This window comes from Theropithecus gelada, chromosome 16 (assembly GCF_003255815.1).
Source record: "Theropithecus gelada isolate Dixy chromosome 16, Tgel_1.0, whole genome shotgun sequence".
NCBI lineage: Eukaryota > Metazoa > Chordata > Mammalia > Primates > Cercopithecidae > Theropithecus > Theropithecus gelada.
The window spans coordinates 58,685,334-58,703,502 of NC_037684.1; the positions used below are offsets into that span (position 1 = coordinate 58,685,334).

Genomic DNA, 18,169 nt, shown 5'->3' on the forward strand with positions numbered 1-18,169 from the left:
TGCACTCCAGCCTGGGCAACAGAGCAAGACTCCGTCTCAAAAAAATAAAAATAAAAAATAAAATAAAAATAAAAAGCTGTAAATTTTTTTTTAATTAGAAAGAAAAAAAGCTTTGCCCTACTTAACCCAAACCATTGGCAATTTCCTCCAACAACCAAGACACAGAGAGACACTAGTATGTTTGAGTTCAAAGTGCCTAAGTGCATTGTCTAAAAGAATAGCCCTTCAACTTTTTTTTTTTTTTTTTTTGAAGCGGAGTCTCGCTCTGTCGCCCAGGCTGGAGTGCAGTGGCCGGATCTCAGCTCACTGCAAGCTCCGCCTCCCGGGTTCACGCCATTCTCCTGCCTCAGCCTCCCGAGTAGCTGTGACTACAGGCGCCCGCCACCTCGCCCGGCTAGTTTTTTGTATTTTTTAGTAGAGACGGGGTTTCACCGTGTTAGCCAGGATGGTCTCGATCTTGTGACCTCGTGATCCGCCCGTCTCGGCCTCCCAAAGTGCTGGGATTACAGGCTTGAGCCACCGCGCCCGGCCCGCCCTTCAACTTTTTAAGTCAGCAAGCTGTGGGGTAAAAGATTCAGTCAACCTCCACCCTACCAAATTGAATGGATGGAACAGTGCTGCTTTTGCTCAGTTAACAATGCAGACACGACAAGTAAACAATGAGAAATTCCAGAAACAAATTATATTTCCAGAATCCTAAGGTATATTATGGGAGATCAGCCGCTGACTACCTCCCAAGTGCACACCATGGCACCAAACTAGAATGTGGTTCTGGCAGAAGGCTCAGCCTCCTCGCTACCCTCCAACTTACTCACAATGGCCTCCAGATTACCACAGATTGAGGTGCCCTGTGAGCCCTCTGCTGTTTCACACCTTCTGTCTTTGCTCATGCTGTTACTTCTGTTTGGAACACTCTCTTCCCAATCTGCCCAGTTAACTTTTCCAGGAAGCCTTCTGAATTCACGTTCCTCTCTCCTCACCCCAACCCATGCCTCTGCCAGGACTGGACCAAGAGCCTCTCTCTGTATCTCCACAGTCCCCAATACATACCTCCCTCCTGGCACCCACCACAATACAGTCAGCCCTCATTATTCACGGATTCTGCATTGTGAATTAACTTACTCGCTAAAACTTACTCGTAACCCCAAAATCACTACTCCTGATGCTTTCACAGTCATTCTTACACATGCACAGAGCAGCACAAAATTTGAGTCACCCAATGTGCATGTTCCTAGCTAACGAAGGTCAGAAAAAGCAACTCTCTGCCTTTGTATTTCAGGTCATACTTTAAATAAGTGTCCTTGGCCGGGAGCAATGGCTCACGCCTGTAATCCTAGCACTTTGGGAGGCCGAGGCAGGTGGATCACGAGGTCAAGAGATCGAGACCATCCTGGCTAATACGGTGAAACCTCATCTCTACTAAAAATACTAAAAATTAGCCAGGCGTGGTGGTGGGTGCCTGTAGTCCCAGCTACTCGGGAGGCTGAGGCAGGAGAATGGCGTGAACCTGGGAGGCGGAGGAGCTGAGATCACATCACTGCACTCCAGCCTGGGGAACAGAGCGAAACTCTGTCTCACAAAAAAAAAAAAAAAAGCGTCCTTTTCGTGGTGTATTTAGTATCACATTTCTGACATTTTTGTTGGTGATTCTGTTGTCTAACATGGCCCCCACGCCATTGTGCTTGGGGAGTGTGATGAAGTGTGTCTAGTACTCCTAAGTGCAAGAAGGCTGTGATGTGTTTTACGGGGAAAATGGGTATTAGACAAGCCTCGTTCAGCTATGAGTTACAGTGATGTCAGGCAGTGAGCTCAATGTTAATGAATCAACAATACATATTAAATAAGGTGTGTTTAAACAGAAACCCACATAAAACAAGGTTATATAACTGGCCGGACGTGGTAGATCACGCCTGTAATCCCAGCACTTTGGGAGGCTGAGGCAGGTGGATCACGAGGTCAGGAGTTCCAGGCCAGCCTGGTCAACATAGTGAAACCCTGTCTCTACTAAAATTACACAAATTAGCCAGGCATGGTGGTGCATGCCTGTAGTCCCAGCTACTTGGGAGGCTAAGGCAGGAGAATCACTTGAGCCAGGGAGGCGGAGGTTGCAGCAAGCAGAGACTGCGCCATTGCACTCCAGCCCGGGTGACCGTGTGAGACTTTGTCTCAAAAAATAAATAAATGAATAAATAAACAAACAAATAAATAAATAAATATTAACCAGATGCACGCCTATAATCCCAGCTACTCGGGAGGCTAAGGCACAAGATTCCCTTGGGCCTGGGAGGCGGAGGTTGAAGTGAGCAGAGATCGCGCCACTGCACTCTACCCTGTGCAACAGAGTGAGACTCTGTCTCAAAAAAACTCCCCAAAAAACAAGGTTAGATATTGATCAGTTGAATAAACTGTTGTGACCAGAGGCTTGAAAGGATATAATTCTGTATTTCCCTTAGGAGCAAAGATCCAGTATTCACTAATTCAGTGTTTGTGGTGAATTTATAGAATTTACAGAACATAACCATCAGAAATAACAAGAATCAATTGTATACTGTATTATATCTATGTAACCATTTCTTCCACTAGAACAGAAGTTGGCAAACTAGGCCCACAGGCCAAATTGAATCCACCATCTGTCTTTGTAAATAAAGTTTTAATGGAATACAGCCATGCTCATTCATTTACATATTGTCCACGGCTATTTTGGTGGTACAACAGTAAAGGTGAGTGGTGGCAACAGAGAACATATGGCCTACAAAGTAATTTACTATCTGGCCTTTCATAGAAAAAGTTTGCTGACCTATACACTAGACTACACAATCAGAGAAAATAACAATAGTGTATTCATCCTTACAATCCTAGCACAAAACTGGCACAACAGAACGGGTAAACTTTAGTCTGCTTAAGCACTGAGCCCAGAACACAGTCTTCTACTCCAAAAACTCAAGGGCAACTGCATTAAGTTCTCCAGACCTGAACAAGTCCTGAAAAAAGACATTATGCAAAGAAATAAAATAGATAATGATACGTAACAGAAGGAAGAAGAGCAAAAGGAGACAGACCAAGGTAAACAAACTCATTTGTTGGGTGAAACAGGAGAGAAAAAGGAAAACAGACACACACATATTACATTCTATTTGGATAATAGAGATTAGGAGCTTCTATGGTACAGTCCAGACAGAACCACAAAACATTCAGAGAGGCCAAGGAGAAGGAAGGTCTGACAAGAGCTTGGCCAAATATACAATGGCATTTATCTTGTTTAAAGACATATTTTCTACAATCAGCGCCAAGCATGTTGCAGGAATAGTCACAGTGGGTTGTAGAAAATACTGGGAATGGTAAACCCAATCATTCCAGGACAGGAATGATTTCCTCAAGTTTCAGAGACAAACACCCATTGGCCACATGCAGTGGCTCAGACCTGTATTCCTAACACTTTGGAAGGCTGAGAGGGGAGGACTGCTTGAGCCTAGGAGTTTGAGACCATCCCGGGCAACATAGCAAGACCTTGTCTCTACGTATTTAGCTGAGCATAATGGATGGAATAGGCATAAAAAAGCATGGGCAAGAAAAAAAAAAAAAAAAATAGGCATGAGCATAAAAAAGGTAGAAACCTAATTATGTGAGTTCCTATCTTTTCTATTATGAGTAAGTTTTTTAAGGGTTGTGCTCCTTCCTACCTATATAAAGAGTACAAGCCGGGCGTGGTGGCTCACGCCTGCAATCCCAGCACTTTGGGAGGCCAAGGTGGGTGGATCACTTGAGGTCAGGAGTTCAATACCAGCCTGGCCACCATGGTGAAACCCTGTCTCTACTAAAAATACAAAAATCAGCTGGGCACGGTTGTGCGCGCCTGTAATCCCAGTAACTCAGGAGGCTGAGGCTGGAGAATCACTTGAACCCAGGAAGTGGAGGCTGCAGTGAGCCGAAATCATGCCGCTGCACTCCAGCCTGGGAGACAGAGAGAGACTCTGTCACAAAACAAAACAAAAGGAAAAAAAGTCTATCAGTCTATCAACAATCAACCACTCCCAATCCTATATGCTTTCTTCCCCAACAGACAGACATGTATTACATTCTATTCAAGATGCTGATAATAAAACAATCAGATCTAAAAAATCCTCAGCAGTTCTATCAGAGACCCTTTTCAGTGTGAAAATGATTTCTGATGTTGTAATTTAACATCCTTAATTAACTCCCTGTCAGCAACAATTCATTTGACAAGCAGTATCCCGTTTCTAAAGGGAGACGAAGAACAGAAGACATAGCCGCTAAATAAAGAATGCCCAGAACCGTGGCAACACGGATTTGGAGGGGCCTGCGTGGCAGGTAGAAGAGTTAAAATGTGAATCTCAATAGGATGCTACTTGCATTTGAGGCTGGCAGTCCCTCCCCAGGCTGGATGTTCAACCCAAACCACATCTCAAGACTAAAAACCAACAACCCACAAGCTAACCTCCTGCAACCATTCAGAGCGAGAGAAAGATCCAAAGCAAATGCTTGGCAGAGAACAAACTAGTTGGGATGTTACCACTGTTACTAACAACCACCTGAAGCCAAACTTTGTTTACTCATGAATCTAAATTTAAGTACTCTGTGCTAGAAATTCTCTAGGACTTGTCAAAGGAACAATTCCAATTAAGGCTAATCACCCAGTTCTGCTATAATGTTCATTTTGAAAATGAGAATTTGTTTCATTGCCATAAATATATAAACGAACAATCTGGGCATAACACAACCTCTGTCTTTGCTTATGTGTGATTTTGTTTACAAGAAACACCAGGTGAACAGAGAACTGCATCCAGCTGAATCAAGCTGCATAGGAATACACAAAACATACACATGCACACACCCCAAACATCTACAGCTAGCCCAGTTCACCACATGATCATGTGTTATGAGCCACGCCTATCCACATTTGCTGTTACGACTGTCCAGCAAATGTTTTTTTGTTTTTGTTTTTGAGACAGAGTTCTGCTCTTGTTGCCAGGCTGGAGTGCAATTTTGTGATCTTGGCTCACTACAACTTCCATTTTCCAGGTTCAAGCGATTTTCCCGCCTCAGCCTCCCAAGTAGCTGGGACTGCAGACATACGTCACCATACTCAACTTATTTTTTGTGTTTTTAGCAGAGAAAGGGTTTCACTATGTTCACTGTCAGGCTGGTCTCGTACTTCCGACCTCAGGTGATCCACCCACCTCGGCCTCCCAAAGTGCTGGGATCACAGGCGTGAGCCACTGCACCCGGCCTCTGTCCATCAAATTTTAAGTAACCCTCCTTCTACCACTTCACAATAACTCACAAGCCGTAACCCTTTTCAAGTCCACTTCCACATGTCAACTTTATGTCTTTTTTTTTTTTTGGAGACGGAGTTTCGCTCTTGTTGTTTAGGCTGGAGTGCAATGGCATAATCTCGGCTCACAGCAACCTCAACCTCCCGGGTTCAAGCGATTCTCCTGCCTTAGCCTCTTGAGTAGCTGCGATTACAGGCATGCGCCACCACATCTGGCTCATTTTGTATTTTTAGTAGAGACGGGGTTTCTCCATGTTAGTCAGGCTGGTCTCGAACTCCCAACCTCAGGTGATCCACCCGCCTCGGCCTCCCAAAGTGTTGGGATTACAGGCATGAACCACTGCACCTGGCCAACTGTATGTCTTTTTCACGGTAAAGTGCTATGTTTAATGTAGTATTTACATATTTATTTATTTATTTATTTATTTATTTATTTATTTATTTTTGAGGCGGAGTCTCGCTCTGTCACCCAGGCTGGAGTGCAGTGACGCGATCTCTCAGCTCACTGCAAGCTCCGCCTCCAGGGTTCACGCCATTCTCCTGCCTCAGCCTCCAGAGTAGCTGGGACTACAGGCGCCCGCCACCACACCTGGCTAATTTTTCATATTTTTAGTAGAGACGGAGTTTCATCATGTTAGCCAGGATGGTCTCAATCTCCTGACCTCGTGATATACCTGCCTCGGCCTCCCAAAGTGCTGGGATTACAGGTGTGAGCCACCGGGCCCGGCCGTATGTACATATTTCTTAACCATTTCACATGTATAAAATTGTACAACAGTTTTAAATCAGGTTCCTATCTTTTTCACTACGTCACTGAGAAAGTTTTTTGAGGGTGGTGCTCCTAATTCCATTTTCTGCACAAGCCCTGCGGTTTTTATTGCATGATTTTGCATAGCACAGTAATTTTTAGGAATGTATATACTACATTATAGCAGGAATAATTTATGTCCAAATAATAACTTTAAAAAGTAAGTTGCAGATTGTTATATATAGTACTATCCCCCTTTCTGTTAAAAAATATATTTCAGCCAGGTTTGGTGGCTCATGCCTATAATCCAAACATTTTGTGAGGCAAAGGTGGGAGGATCGCTTGAGCCTAAAAGTTTGAGACCAGCCTGAGCAACATAATGAAATCCCATCTCTACAAAACGTTTTTTAAAAATTAGCCAGGCATGGTGGTGCACACTTGTGGTCCCAGCTACTCAGGAGACTGAGGCAGGAGGATCACTTGAGCCCAAGAAATAGAGGCTCAAGTGGGCCATGACCATGCCACTGCACCCCAGCCTGGGAAACAGAGGGAGATCCTGTCTCTCAAAAAAAATTTTGAAATGCATTTCATGTTTTTATAGGTATGTGCACACATGTATATACTTATAAACGCTTAGAAAAAGGTCTGGAAGGACATCAATCAGTTAACAATGATGTCTCTGAAGGAAAGAATACAAGAGACTACCACTTTAAACTATATATACTGTTTTTTTTTTTTTTTGAGACAAAGTCTTCCTCTGTCACCCAGGCTGGAGTGCAATGGTGTGATCTTGGCTCACTGCAACCTCCGCCTCCCGGGTTCAAGCGATTCTCTTGCCTCAGCCTCCCGAGCAGCTAGGATTACAGGCAGACACCACTATGCTGGGGTAATTTTTTTGTATTTTTAGTAGAGATAGGGTTTCACCATGTTGGCCAGGCTGGTCTCGAACTCCTGACCTCAGGTGATTGGCCCGCCTCAGCCTCCCAAAGTGCTGGCATTACAGGCATAAGCCACCGCACCCAGCCTAAACTATACATACATTTCTGTTTAATTTAGAGACAATGAATTGTTACTAGTTATGCAACCTGAAAGTTCCTTTTAAAACAAAATAAATTTGTTCCAGTACTAGAAGTATTGGAAAGAGTGATCATTATAGAAATCCAATTATATCATCCCTCTGCTTAAAATCCTTAGTACCTAAATGACTAATGTTTGACATGATGGATATTCTGCATACCCTGATTTAATCATTACACATTCTATGCATGTATAAAAATATCACACGTAGCCCATAAATATGTACAATTATTATATATCGATTTTTAAACATGACCAACACAACTCCAAAAATATTAAAAACCCTCAATACCTGACAGCCAAACCTCAAAATATTTATGAAGGACCTGGCCCCTGCTACCTTCTCTAGCCTCATCCCTTGCTGCTCTTCCCCTCATTTGTGTATCAACTAGAATCTTCCATATGCAGACACTGGGTACAAAGAAGTGAACACGCCAGATGTGGCTCTACTCTCACAGAGCCTTCAATCTAGCAAGGTAAAGATCTTCGCAAAACTACACTTAAAAGCACCTACACCAGAAATGTGGTATTACAAAGGCAAAATGGCCAGTCTCAGGGATCAGGAAACTGCAGATTTCTTTTTTTTTTTTTTTTTTTCCTCTGGAAACATGACATTTAGGCTGAGACCTGAAGGGTAAGAAAGAAAGTGACTGATAAAGGCAGAAACACCAGTGAGAGGTAAGTGCATTGCTGGCAGAGAGATGTATGACAGCCAGGAGCCAGAAAAGGGCTTGAATCCTTCAAGGAAGAAGCCAGTGTGGCTGGAACATAGTTAACAAAGGAAGGAAAAAAAGTATGAAAAGTATAAGATATCTTATACTAGCAGGAGCCAGATCATGAGGGGCCCAGTGCACTATGTCGAGGATTTTAGACCTGATTATAAGAGCAAACAGAAATAACTAAACACTTTCAAGAAGGGAGTGGCATGATCAGAAATGGGTATTTGGAAGTTCATTCATTTGGGTTACTGTCTAAAAAGAAAGGCCAGAAAAGGACCAGGAATAAATCTGAAAAGACCATTAGGGACTTCTTTCAATAGTATATGGATTACTGAAATGGTGATAGCTTGAACTACTATGGCAGCAATGAGAAAGGAGAGAAGTGGATGGCTTCAAGTTACGATTAGGAAGTGGATTCAACAGTATCCACCTCCTAATAACCAGGTGGTACTGACTGGATGTGGAACAGAGGAAAGGAACATGTCAAGCATGACTCAAGTCGCTCACAGGAGAACTTCTCACACTCTAGACTCCAGCCATACTGGACTATTCACAGTTCCCAAAGCCTCCACACCTCATCCACGTTTTCATGCCTCCATGTAGAAATGCCCTTATGTCATCTTTAAGCTGCAAAATGTGGCCTCGCCCCAGCCTTCCCTAACCATGACTGGATTAGGTGTTCCAACTGCATGCTCCCACAGCCTCTCATGCTTGCCTTTATCACAGCACTGACCACACGGAACTATAACGACACATCTATGTCTTCCTCACATGAACGAGTGCTCTTTGAGGTTACAAATCATTTTTGGTTATTTTAATTTTTGTATCCTCAATGCTTACTTCTTATCAATGTGTGTGTTCCAAGGAACAGAGAAAGCAAGCTGAGCTCTTAGGACCTACTGTGAGGGAAAAAAAAAAATAGGAAGCCAACTTGGGCCTGAGAAAGCAGGTGAAAATGGCAGTGTGGTTTCCTGGCTAGATAAATGAAAAGTTATGAAACTGCAGATTTCTTTTCTTTCTTTTTTTTTTTTTTTTTGAGACAAAGTCTCGCTTCTTTGCCCAGGCTGGAGCGCAGTGGAACAATCTTGGCTCATTGCAACCTCCGCCTCCTGGGTTCAAGCAACTCTCCTGCCTCAGCCTCCCGAATAGCTGGGATTACAGGAGTGCGCCGCCACGCCCAGCTCACTTTTTTGTAGAGACAGGGTTTCACCATGTTGGCCAGGCTGGTCTCGAACTCCTGACCTCAAGTGATCCGCATGCCTCGGCCTCCTAAAGTGCTGGGATTATAGGCGTGAGCCATCGCGCCAGGCCAGAAACTGCAGATTTCTTCAAGGGCTGGTAGCCTAAAACGAAAAGCCCAAACTCAAAGATTTAAATTTAAAGAAAATTAAGGGAAATAATTACCCAAGGATGATATACAAGCTGAAAATATATAAATAGCTTCATCAAGTTTAGAAAACAAATTAAATTATATTCTATCTACAAGTTTTTACCAAAACTATATTCATATATTATTTGTATATTTAGAAATAAAATGGGACAGACATGGTACCTCATGCCAGTAATCCCAGATCTTTGGGAGGCCACGGGAGGACTGCTTGAGGCCAGGAGTTTGAGACCAGCCTGGGCAACAGGGCAAGTCTCCATCTCTACAAAAAATGAGCTGGGTGTGGTGGTACATGCCTATAGTCCTAGCAACTCAGGAGGCTGAGGCAGGAAGATCACTGGAACTCAGGAGTCGGATCGCATCACTGCACTCAGTCGGGCCTGAGCAACAGAGACCAACCCTGTTTGTGACTGTATACATTCACTTTTTGGAAGGCAGGGTCTCACACATCACTCAGGCTGGGGTGTAGTGGTGCAGCCTTGACGCTCTTGGGCTCATTCTTGACCTTTTTTTTTTTTTTTTGAGATGGGGTCTTGCTCTGGCACCTAGGCTGGATCATAGCTCTCAACAGCCTTGAACTCCTGGACTCAAGCAATCCTCCTGCCTCAGACTCTTGAGGAGCTAGGAGCAGAGGCCCGCATCACCATGCCCAGCTAATTTTGAAAATTTTTTTGTAGAGACAGAAGCCTCGTTTTGTTGCCTAGGCTGGTACTAAATTCCTGGGCTCCAGCGATCCTCCTGCCTTGGCCTCCCAAAGTGCTGGGATTACAGACAGTAGCCACCACACTGGACTTTGACTCTTCCTTCTCCCTGAGCTCCCCACGTTCAACCAAGTCTTTTGGATTCTACTGTAATAATATGGCTTGTGTCTGTTCACTTCTTCCCACCTCCAAAGCCATTTCTTGGTTCAAGTCTTTTTCATATCTCACTTGGAACTACCGTAGCACCCTCCTTGTCTCCTATTTCTAGTCTTACTCTTCTCCAAACATTTTACAAAGTGGCCAAGGTTGTATTTCTGAAGGGCAGATGTTATTCCCCTATTTAAAGCATCCAATAGCTCCCAACTATTTTCAGGATAAAGTCAAATAATTTATCGTATGACCCTTCAACATCTAGCCCCAGCTTATACCACCCACTGGGTGAATTTTACCCTTAAGGCACAATGAACCAGCCACTGCAATTTTCCACCTACTGTGCTCTCTCTCTCCCCCCAGCCTCAGCCCTTTGCATATGCTATTTCCTTTGCCTGGGAATCACTATCACCTCCCTTTTCCTTCTTGAGCTAACTCCTACTTGTTCTTTATACTTCAATTGACCAATGGCTGCTTTGGTCCCATGGCTATGTGCTCTCATATACTGGGTGTGTACCCCAAAACAAAATTAATTACACTATAACTGCCTATTCAGTCTCTTGCATCCTCCACTAGAATGCACTGAGACAGCAAGAGATCTTGTCCACTGTATCTTTAGTGACGGGCACACTGTCGATAATTACTTCCTAAGTCAATGAAGAGGAGAAATCTTCTAAACAAGCCTGTGATTTTCTACTGTCATTTCTCCCGGCTTGAAGGAAAAAGTCTCCGCCCAAGAGTTATAAGAGGATATTCCAGCCAGGCACGGTGGCTCACGCCTGTAATCCCAGCACTTTGGGAGGCCGAGGCGGGCAGATCACAAGGTCAGGAGATCGAGACCACGGTGAAACCCCGTCTCTACTAAAAATACAAAAAATTAGCTGGGCGCGGTGGCTGGTGCCTGTAGTCCCAGCTACTCAGGAGGCTGAGGCAGGAGAATGGCATGAACCTGGGAGGCGGAGCTTGCAGTGAGCCGAGATCGCGCCACTGCACTCCAGCCTGGGCGACAGCGCGAGACTCCGTCCCAAAAAAAAAAAAAAAAAAAGAGGATATCCCATAGAAGGCTGATCACAAATCAGACTAACCAACCTATCCATGCTACTTTAGTTCAGTCTCAGAATATAAGGTCAACCAAGAGGAAAAAATAAGTACAAAATCCCACATAGAATCCTAAAAAAGCATCATGTTGATGACGCTGAACAAAAAGCAGCCAAAAAAACAAAAACAAAACAAACAAACAAAAAAAATTCGAATCCTACTTTTACTAAATTCTGCAGTGACACATAGTGGTGAGAGGGGGAAGTACATAATAAAGACGAAGCATCCATGAGAAGAGAAAAGACCATCAGGGAGCCTCAAGTGGTTTGTCTTCCTTGCAATCAGAGGGAAGCATCTGTGCCTCACAGCTGTAGGAACCAGGGCACCCAGGCCTACTGAGCTAGTTGGGCTCATTGTATCACTTTCAGGAACTTACATCACTGGGACTCAGGCTGCCCAGCCCATTCTCTTGCTCAGAATCCTTCCCAGACTCAGTGCCCTGGGAAGACCGTGGATGGGATGGATGAATCCAGATCTCCAGGCGAGTGGTGTCATCTCCAACATGCCGGAAAGTAGACTTCTTTCCTTTCCGCCATTGATCAGGGCTCAGTTCCAATTCTTCATGTTGCTTCTTTTCCATCTGTTCTGCCTATAAAACATACAAACACATAAGCTCATGGCCGGGTGTGGTGGCTCACACCTGTAATCCCAGCACTTAAGAGACGCCAAGGCAGGTGGATCACTCGAGGTCAGGAGTTTGAGACCAGCCTGACCAAAATAGTGAAACCCCATCTCTATTAAAAATACAAAATTAGCTGGGTGTGGTGGCACACACTTGTAATCCCAGCTACTTGGGAGGTTGAGGCATGAGAATCACTTAAACCTGGGAGGTGGAGGTTGCAGTGGGCCGAGATCGCATCATTGCACTCCAGCCTGGGCAACAAGAGCGAAACTCTGTCTCAAAAACAAAAAACACACGAGCTCAGATTCACCTGAGATTCAGCTTTCAGAGAAAAGCCTCACCTCACCGGTATTTGTTTATTTGACAATAAAAAGACTGTACCACAGTCCCAAAGTAGCAGTGTCATCTGCTTTGTCTCATAAAAGTTATCAATTCTGTAGAGCATGTACATGTACATCCAAGGGCCCCTGACAGCTCTCCTGAAGATCACAGTTTTGTCCTGCACAGAGGCTGACCGATCATCCCTCAGCACAGTCTGACGGGACCACTTAAGGACGGTATGACTCATTCCCAGAGGACACACAGACACTCAGCAATAATCGCACCTCAGATAAATCTCATCAGCTACGATCCTGCCACTGTGCAGAGCCAGGACACACCGACACTCAGGGAAATGCATTATTCGAGGAAGGATGGGTTCTGCCACATCCCTACTCACCTTCCGCTTGGTCTCTTCAAACAAGCTCATGAGACTCTCCTTGGCAGTCAGGATAGGGTTGCTGGCAGCTAAACTGCGCATATAGTAATAGACAGCGTCAAGCTTCCTCCTCTGTGGAAAGAGGCCAGAGATATTCAGTCAACCAATTCTCTTCCTAACTCCAGCAAGAGGCAGCTGACTCAGGAAATCCTACTCTCTCTCCCAGCCTGTCTCCCAAACTGAGAGGAATTCCAACAACAAAACCAGAAATGCTATCCACGGGAGAAGCCATCGCAACTGCATCACAGATCTCTTCTCGCACAGTATTATATCTTACATGCAGAGGTGCTCCAAGAACCAAGAACTCATAAGGAGAGAAAGGAATGAACAGCCTCTTAAAATACAAACAGAAGGCCGGGCGCGGTGGCTCAAGCCTGTAATCCCAGCACTTTGGGAGGCCGAGACGGGTGGATCACGAGGTCAGGAGATGGAGACCATCCTGGCTAACATGGTGAAACCCTGTCTCTATTAAAAAAATACAAAAAACTAGCCGGGCGAGGTGGTGGGGGCCTGTAGTCCCAGCTACTCGAGAGGCTGAGGCATGAGAATGGCGTAAACCCGGGAGGCGGAGCTTGCAGTGAGCTGAGATCCGGCCACAGCACTCCAGCCTGGGCGACAGAGCCAGACTCCCTCTCAAAAAAAAAAAAAAAATACAAACAGAAATTACAACTTGTTCTTAGAGAAAGTATGATGTTCAACTCACTTTCTATTTCCTATTCTTATCAGACAGTCAGCATGGTATAATGAAATCACGAAATTACAAGCCAGACAGACCTTGGTCCAAATACTGGCTAATCCAGGAGTTGACTTGGAGACTTTGGACAAAAGTCTCCAAGGTTATTACATTATTATGTAATAATCTTCCTGAGCTCCCATATCCTCAACACTACAGTGGGAGTAATAATACCCAATGGAGGAGTATCCTCAGGCTTACGAAGAGTTGGCCACTGTCTCACACTTAACTGTACTTAATCAATGATGTTGTCATTGTTATTGATAATTTTTTAAAATAAATAATTAGTAGTTGGGTTGAACATTTTATGGGTATTATTCAATAAATTCAGCAAGTCTATTTATAAGCAATTAATAGGGAAACGAAGAAGAAAAAGGAAGTGGGTCAGAAAGAAGGAAAAAGGAAAACATTGAAACAAAGGTAGAAAGAATATCCAAAAGGCTTTCTCACTTTTTCTCCAACTTCATGTACATTTTCACTGTTTTCCATAACTGTTTCAAAATACATTTAAAATGCTAGCTTCTTTCTCTCCCCAGCGTCTCCTTATCCTTCAAAACTCCTATCTTGTATTCATCTGGCATGGCTAAAGGCACAGGTTCTAAGGTCAAATGCCTGAGTCTGAAATTGGTCTTGCATTTGTTAGGTATGACACTAAGCACGTTAACCTAGAGAAGTTTCCTTACTTGCAAAATGGAGATGTTTACAACATATGTCTCCCAAAAAGATTAAACTTAGATAATGCATATAGTTTAACAGAATATTTGGCACACTATTACAGTTAAGTGGTAGCTGTTTTTATTATTATTCCAATCCATACTAATTTCTATCTACCCTACTCACTTGATTCGAGACTGTATTTTATCAAAATATTTTTTCATATTAAAAAATTTCCAAAACAGAGATACAACTTACAATCGGTATCTATTGTTGTGTCTTATTGTAATTTGCAGCATTCTTCTCAGTGGACAGAAGATAATGGTGCATCTAACAATCAATTACACAGTTATCAAGTCTAATTTGTATCACTGTCTATACATCTCACTTGTTTTCTCAACACATTTTTTTTTCAGGGAAGAAAGCAAGTCAATATTTTATCATTCCTGGCATCTAGCAAAGCACTGTACATGTGCTGTGTTCTTAATAAATACCTGAGATTCACTGATTGGAAGAGAAAGAATGACTGACTGACTGGAAGTAGCAGAAAAGTTGGGAAAATGTTGCTAACAGACAACGAAGAGGAGACAGACAGAAAAAAGAGGGATAGAGGAAAAGAACTTGAAGGAAGTGCTAATCTAGGTCAGAGGTCTGTGAAAAAGAAAATTTAATCCAAATGACAAAAAGCCATTGAGGGAATTTAGCACAGTTGCAGCATACTAGATCAACACACAAAATTCAGTTACATTTCTATATACTAGCAATGAGCAATCTGAAAAAAGGAAATTAAGAAAACAATTTCTGTCTGGGCAAAATGGCTCAGGCCTATAATCCTAGCACTTTGGGAGGCAGAGGGAGGAGGCTCACTTGAAGCCAGGAGTTCAAGACAAGCCTTGGCAACACAGAGAGACTTCTTTTTTTCTTTCTTTTTTGAGACGAAGCCTCGCTCTGTCGTCTAGGCTGGAGCGCAATGGCACGCTTTCAGCTCACTGCAACCTCCAACTCCCAGGCTTGAGCAATTCTCCCACCTCAGCCTCCCGAGTAGCTGGGACTACAGGTGTGTGCCACCACAACTGGCTGATTTTTATATTTTTAGTAAAGATGGGGTTTCACCAAGTTGGCCAGGCTGGTCTGGAGCTCCTGACCTCAAGTGATCTGCCCGCCTCAGCCTCCCAAAGTGCTAGGATTACAGATGTGAGCCAACCCACCTGGCCGAGACCCTGTCTAAAAAAAAAAACAGAGAAAGAGAGAAAAAAAGAAAACAATTCTTTTTACAAAAGCATCAAAAAGAATGACATACTTAGGAATATATTTAACCAAGGAAGTGCAAAACTTATTATACACAGGGTTAACAGAAATTAAAGAAGGAAGTAAATAAAAAGACACCCTGTGTTCATGAATTAGAAGGCTTAATATTTTGAAGATGGCAATACTTCCCAAAGCAATCTACAGATTCAATGCAATCCTTATCAAAATTCCAATGATTCTGCAAAAATGAAAAAGCTGATCCTAAAATCCATATGCAATTACAAGGGACCTCAAATGGCCAAAACAGTCTTGGAAAAAATAAATAAATAAATAAAAAACAAAGTTAGGGGACTCACATTTCCCAATTTTTCTTACCACAAACCTACAGTAACTAAAACAGCTGTGGTACTGGCATGAGGACTGACATATAAAAAAATGGAAGAAAACTAAGAGTTCAGAAACAAACCCACATATAAAGTGACTTTTGACAAGGGAACCAAGACTATTCAATGAAGAAAGAACAGTCTCTTCAACAAATGGTGCTGATAGAATGTAATAACCACATGTAAAAGAATGAAGTTGGACCTTTACCTCATACTATATATAAAAATTAACCTAAAATTAATCAAAGACCTAAATACAAGAGGTAAAAGTCTAAAACTCTTAGAAGAAAATAAAGAGGTAATTTTCTAAACCTTGGATTTGGTAATGGTTTCATAGCTATGACATCGAAAGTGCAAGGAACAAAAGAAAAAAGATAAACTGGACTTCAACAAAATTAAAAAACACTTGTGCATCAAAGGATATTCTCAAGAGAATGAAAAGACAATCCACAAAATGGAGGAAAATGTTTGCAAATTATATATCTAATAAAGGTCTAGCATCCAGAATATATAAAGAACTCATACATCTTGACAACACAATAACAATTTTTAAATGGAGAAAGGACTGGAAATATGATATGCAAATGACCAATGTGCATATGAAAAAATGCTAATCATTAGGGAAACAAATTAAAACTATAATGTGATATCACCTCACCACCATTACAATGGCTACTATCAGAAAAGCAGAAAATAAGTGTTGGCAAGAAAGTGGAGAAATCAGAAGCCTTGCGTGCTGTAGGTTGGAATATAAAATGGTGTAGCTGCTATGGAAAACAGTATGGTTGTTCTAAAAAACTAAAATGAGAATTACCAAATGATCTAGTAATTTGTTTTCTGGGTACATACCCAGAAGAATTGGAAGCAGGGTCTTGAAGAGATTTTATTTGAACACCCATGTTCACTGTGGCATTATTCACAATAGCCAACAGATGGAAGCAATACAAGTATCCACCAATGGGTGAATGCACATATAAAATGTGGTATACATACACAATGAAATATAATTCACCCTCCAAAAGGAGGAAATTCTGACACATGCTACTACATGGATGAACCATGAGGACCTAAGCTAAGTGAAATAACCCAGTCACAAAAGAACAAATACTGCATAATTCCACTTACATGAGGTACCTGGAGTAGCCAAATTCATAGTAACAGAAAGCAGAAGGGTAGTTGCAGAGGTTGTGGGAAGAGAGAAGGGGGAGATGTTATTTAATAGATACGCAGCTTCAGTTTTGTAAAATGAAGAGCATTCTGGAGACTGGTTGCACTACAACATGAATGTACTTAATGCTACCGAAGCTACACTTAAAAATGGGTAAGACAGGCCGGGCACGGTGTCTCACGCCTGTAATGCCAGCACTTTTGGAGGCCAAGGTGGGTGGATCACCTGAGGTTGGAGTTCAAGACCAGCCTGGCCAACATGGCGAAACCCCATCTCCATTAAAAATACAAAAATTAGCCAGGCGTGGTGGTATGAGCCTGTGGTCCCAGCTACTTAGGAAGCTGAGACAGGATAATCACTTGAACCCGGGAGGTGGAGGTGGCAGTGAGCCAAGATCACACCACTGCACTCCAGCCTGGGCCACGGAGTGAGACTCCATCTCAAAAAAAGAAAAAGAGCAAGACAGCCCGGGAGCGGTGGCTCATGCCTGTAATCCCAGCACTTTGGGAGGTGGAGGCAGGTGGCTAGCTTGAAGTCAGGAGTTCAAGACCAGCCTGAGCAACATAGTGAAACCCCACCTCTACCATAAACACAAAAAATTTAGCCAAGTGGGGTGGCATGTGCCTGTGGTCGGGAGGCTGGGGTGGGAAGATCGCTTGAGCCTGGGAGTGGGCGGTTGCAGTGAGCCAAGATCAGGCCACTGCACTCCAGCCTGGGTGACAGAGACCCTCTCCCCAAAAAAAAAAAAAAAAAAAAAAAAGTGGGTAAGATAGGCAGGGCTGGTGGCTCACACCTGTATCCTAGCACTCTGAGAGGCTGAGGTGGGCAGATCACTGAGGAGCTCAGGAGTTCGAGACCAGCTTGGATAACATGGTGAAACGCCATCTCTACAAAAAACGCAAAAATTAGCCAGGTGTGGTGGCGGGCACCTGTAGTTGCAGCTACTTGGGGGGCTGAGGCAGGAGAATGGCTTGAACCTGGGAGGTCGAGGCTACAGTGAGCTGAGGTCATGCCACCATATTCCAGCCTGGGTGACAAAGTGAGACCCTGTCTCAAAAAAAAAAAAAAAGTAAGTGACTGGGAGCAATGGCTCATGCCTGTAATCTCAGCAGTTTGGGAGGCCAAGGCAAGAAGATCACTTGAGGCCAGGAGTTCCAAGACCTGCCTGGGCAACGGAATGAGATCCTGTCTATACAAAACATCAAAATATTACCTGGATATGGTGGTGTGTGCCCGTAGTCTCAGCTAATCAGGAAGCTAAGGCAGGAGGATCACCTGAACCCAGGAGGTCGAGACTGCAGTGGGCTATGACTGTGTCACTGCACTACAGCCTAGATGACAGAGTGCGATCCTATCTCTTAAATATATATACACACGTATATATGGGTAAGAGGATAAATTTTATGAGTATTTTACAATTAAAATATTAAA

The 18,169-nt window shown here is 43.3% G+C and overlaps 1 protein-coding gene across 1 annotated transcript in view; it reads right to left on the reverse strand.

The window, feature by feature from the left end:
- Nucleotides 1–18,169, reverse strand: part of SMG6 (SMG6, nonsense mediated mRNA decay factor) — a 243,643-nt gene that overhangs the window by 210,829 nt on the left and 14,645 nt on the right. The window contains exons 7-8 of the mRNA XM_025362851.1: nt 12,514–12,624; nt 11,550–11,762 (exon numbers count right to left, since the gene is read on the reverse strand). Coding sequence (XP_025218636.1) covers nt 11,550–11,762; nt 12,514–12,624 — 324 coding nt within the window. The remainder of the gene's footprint in view (nt 1–11,549; nt 11,763–12,513; nt 12,625–18,169) is intronic.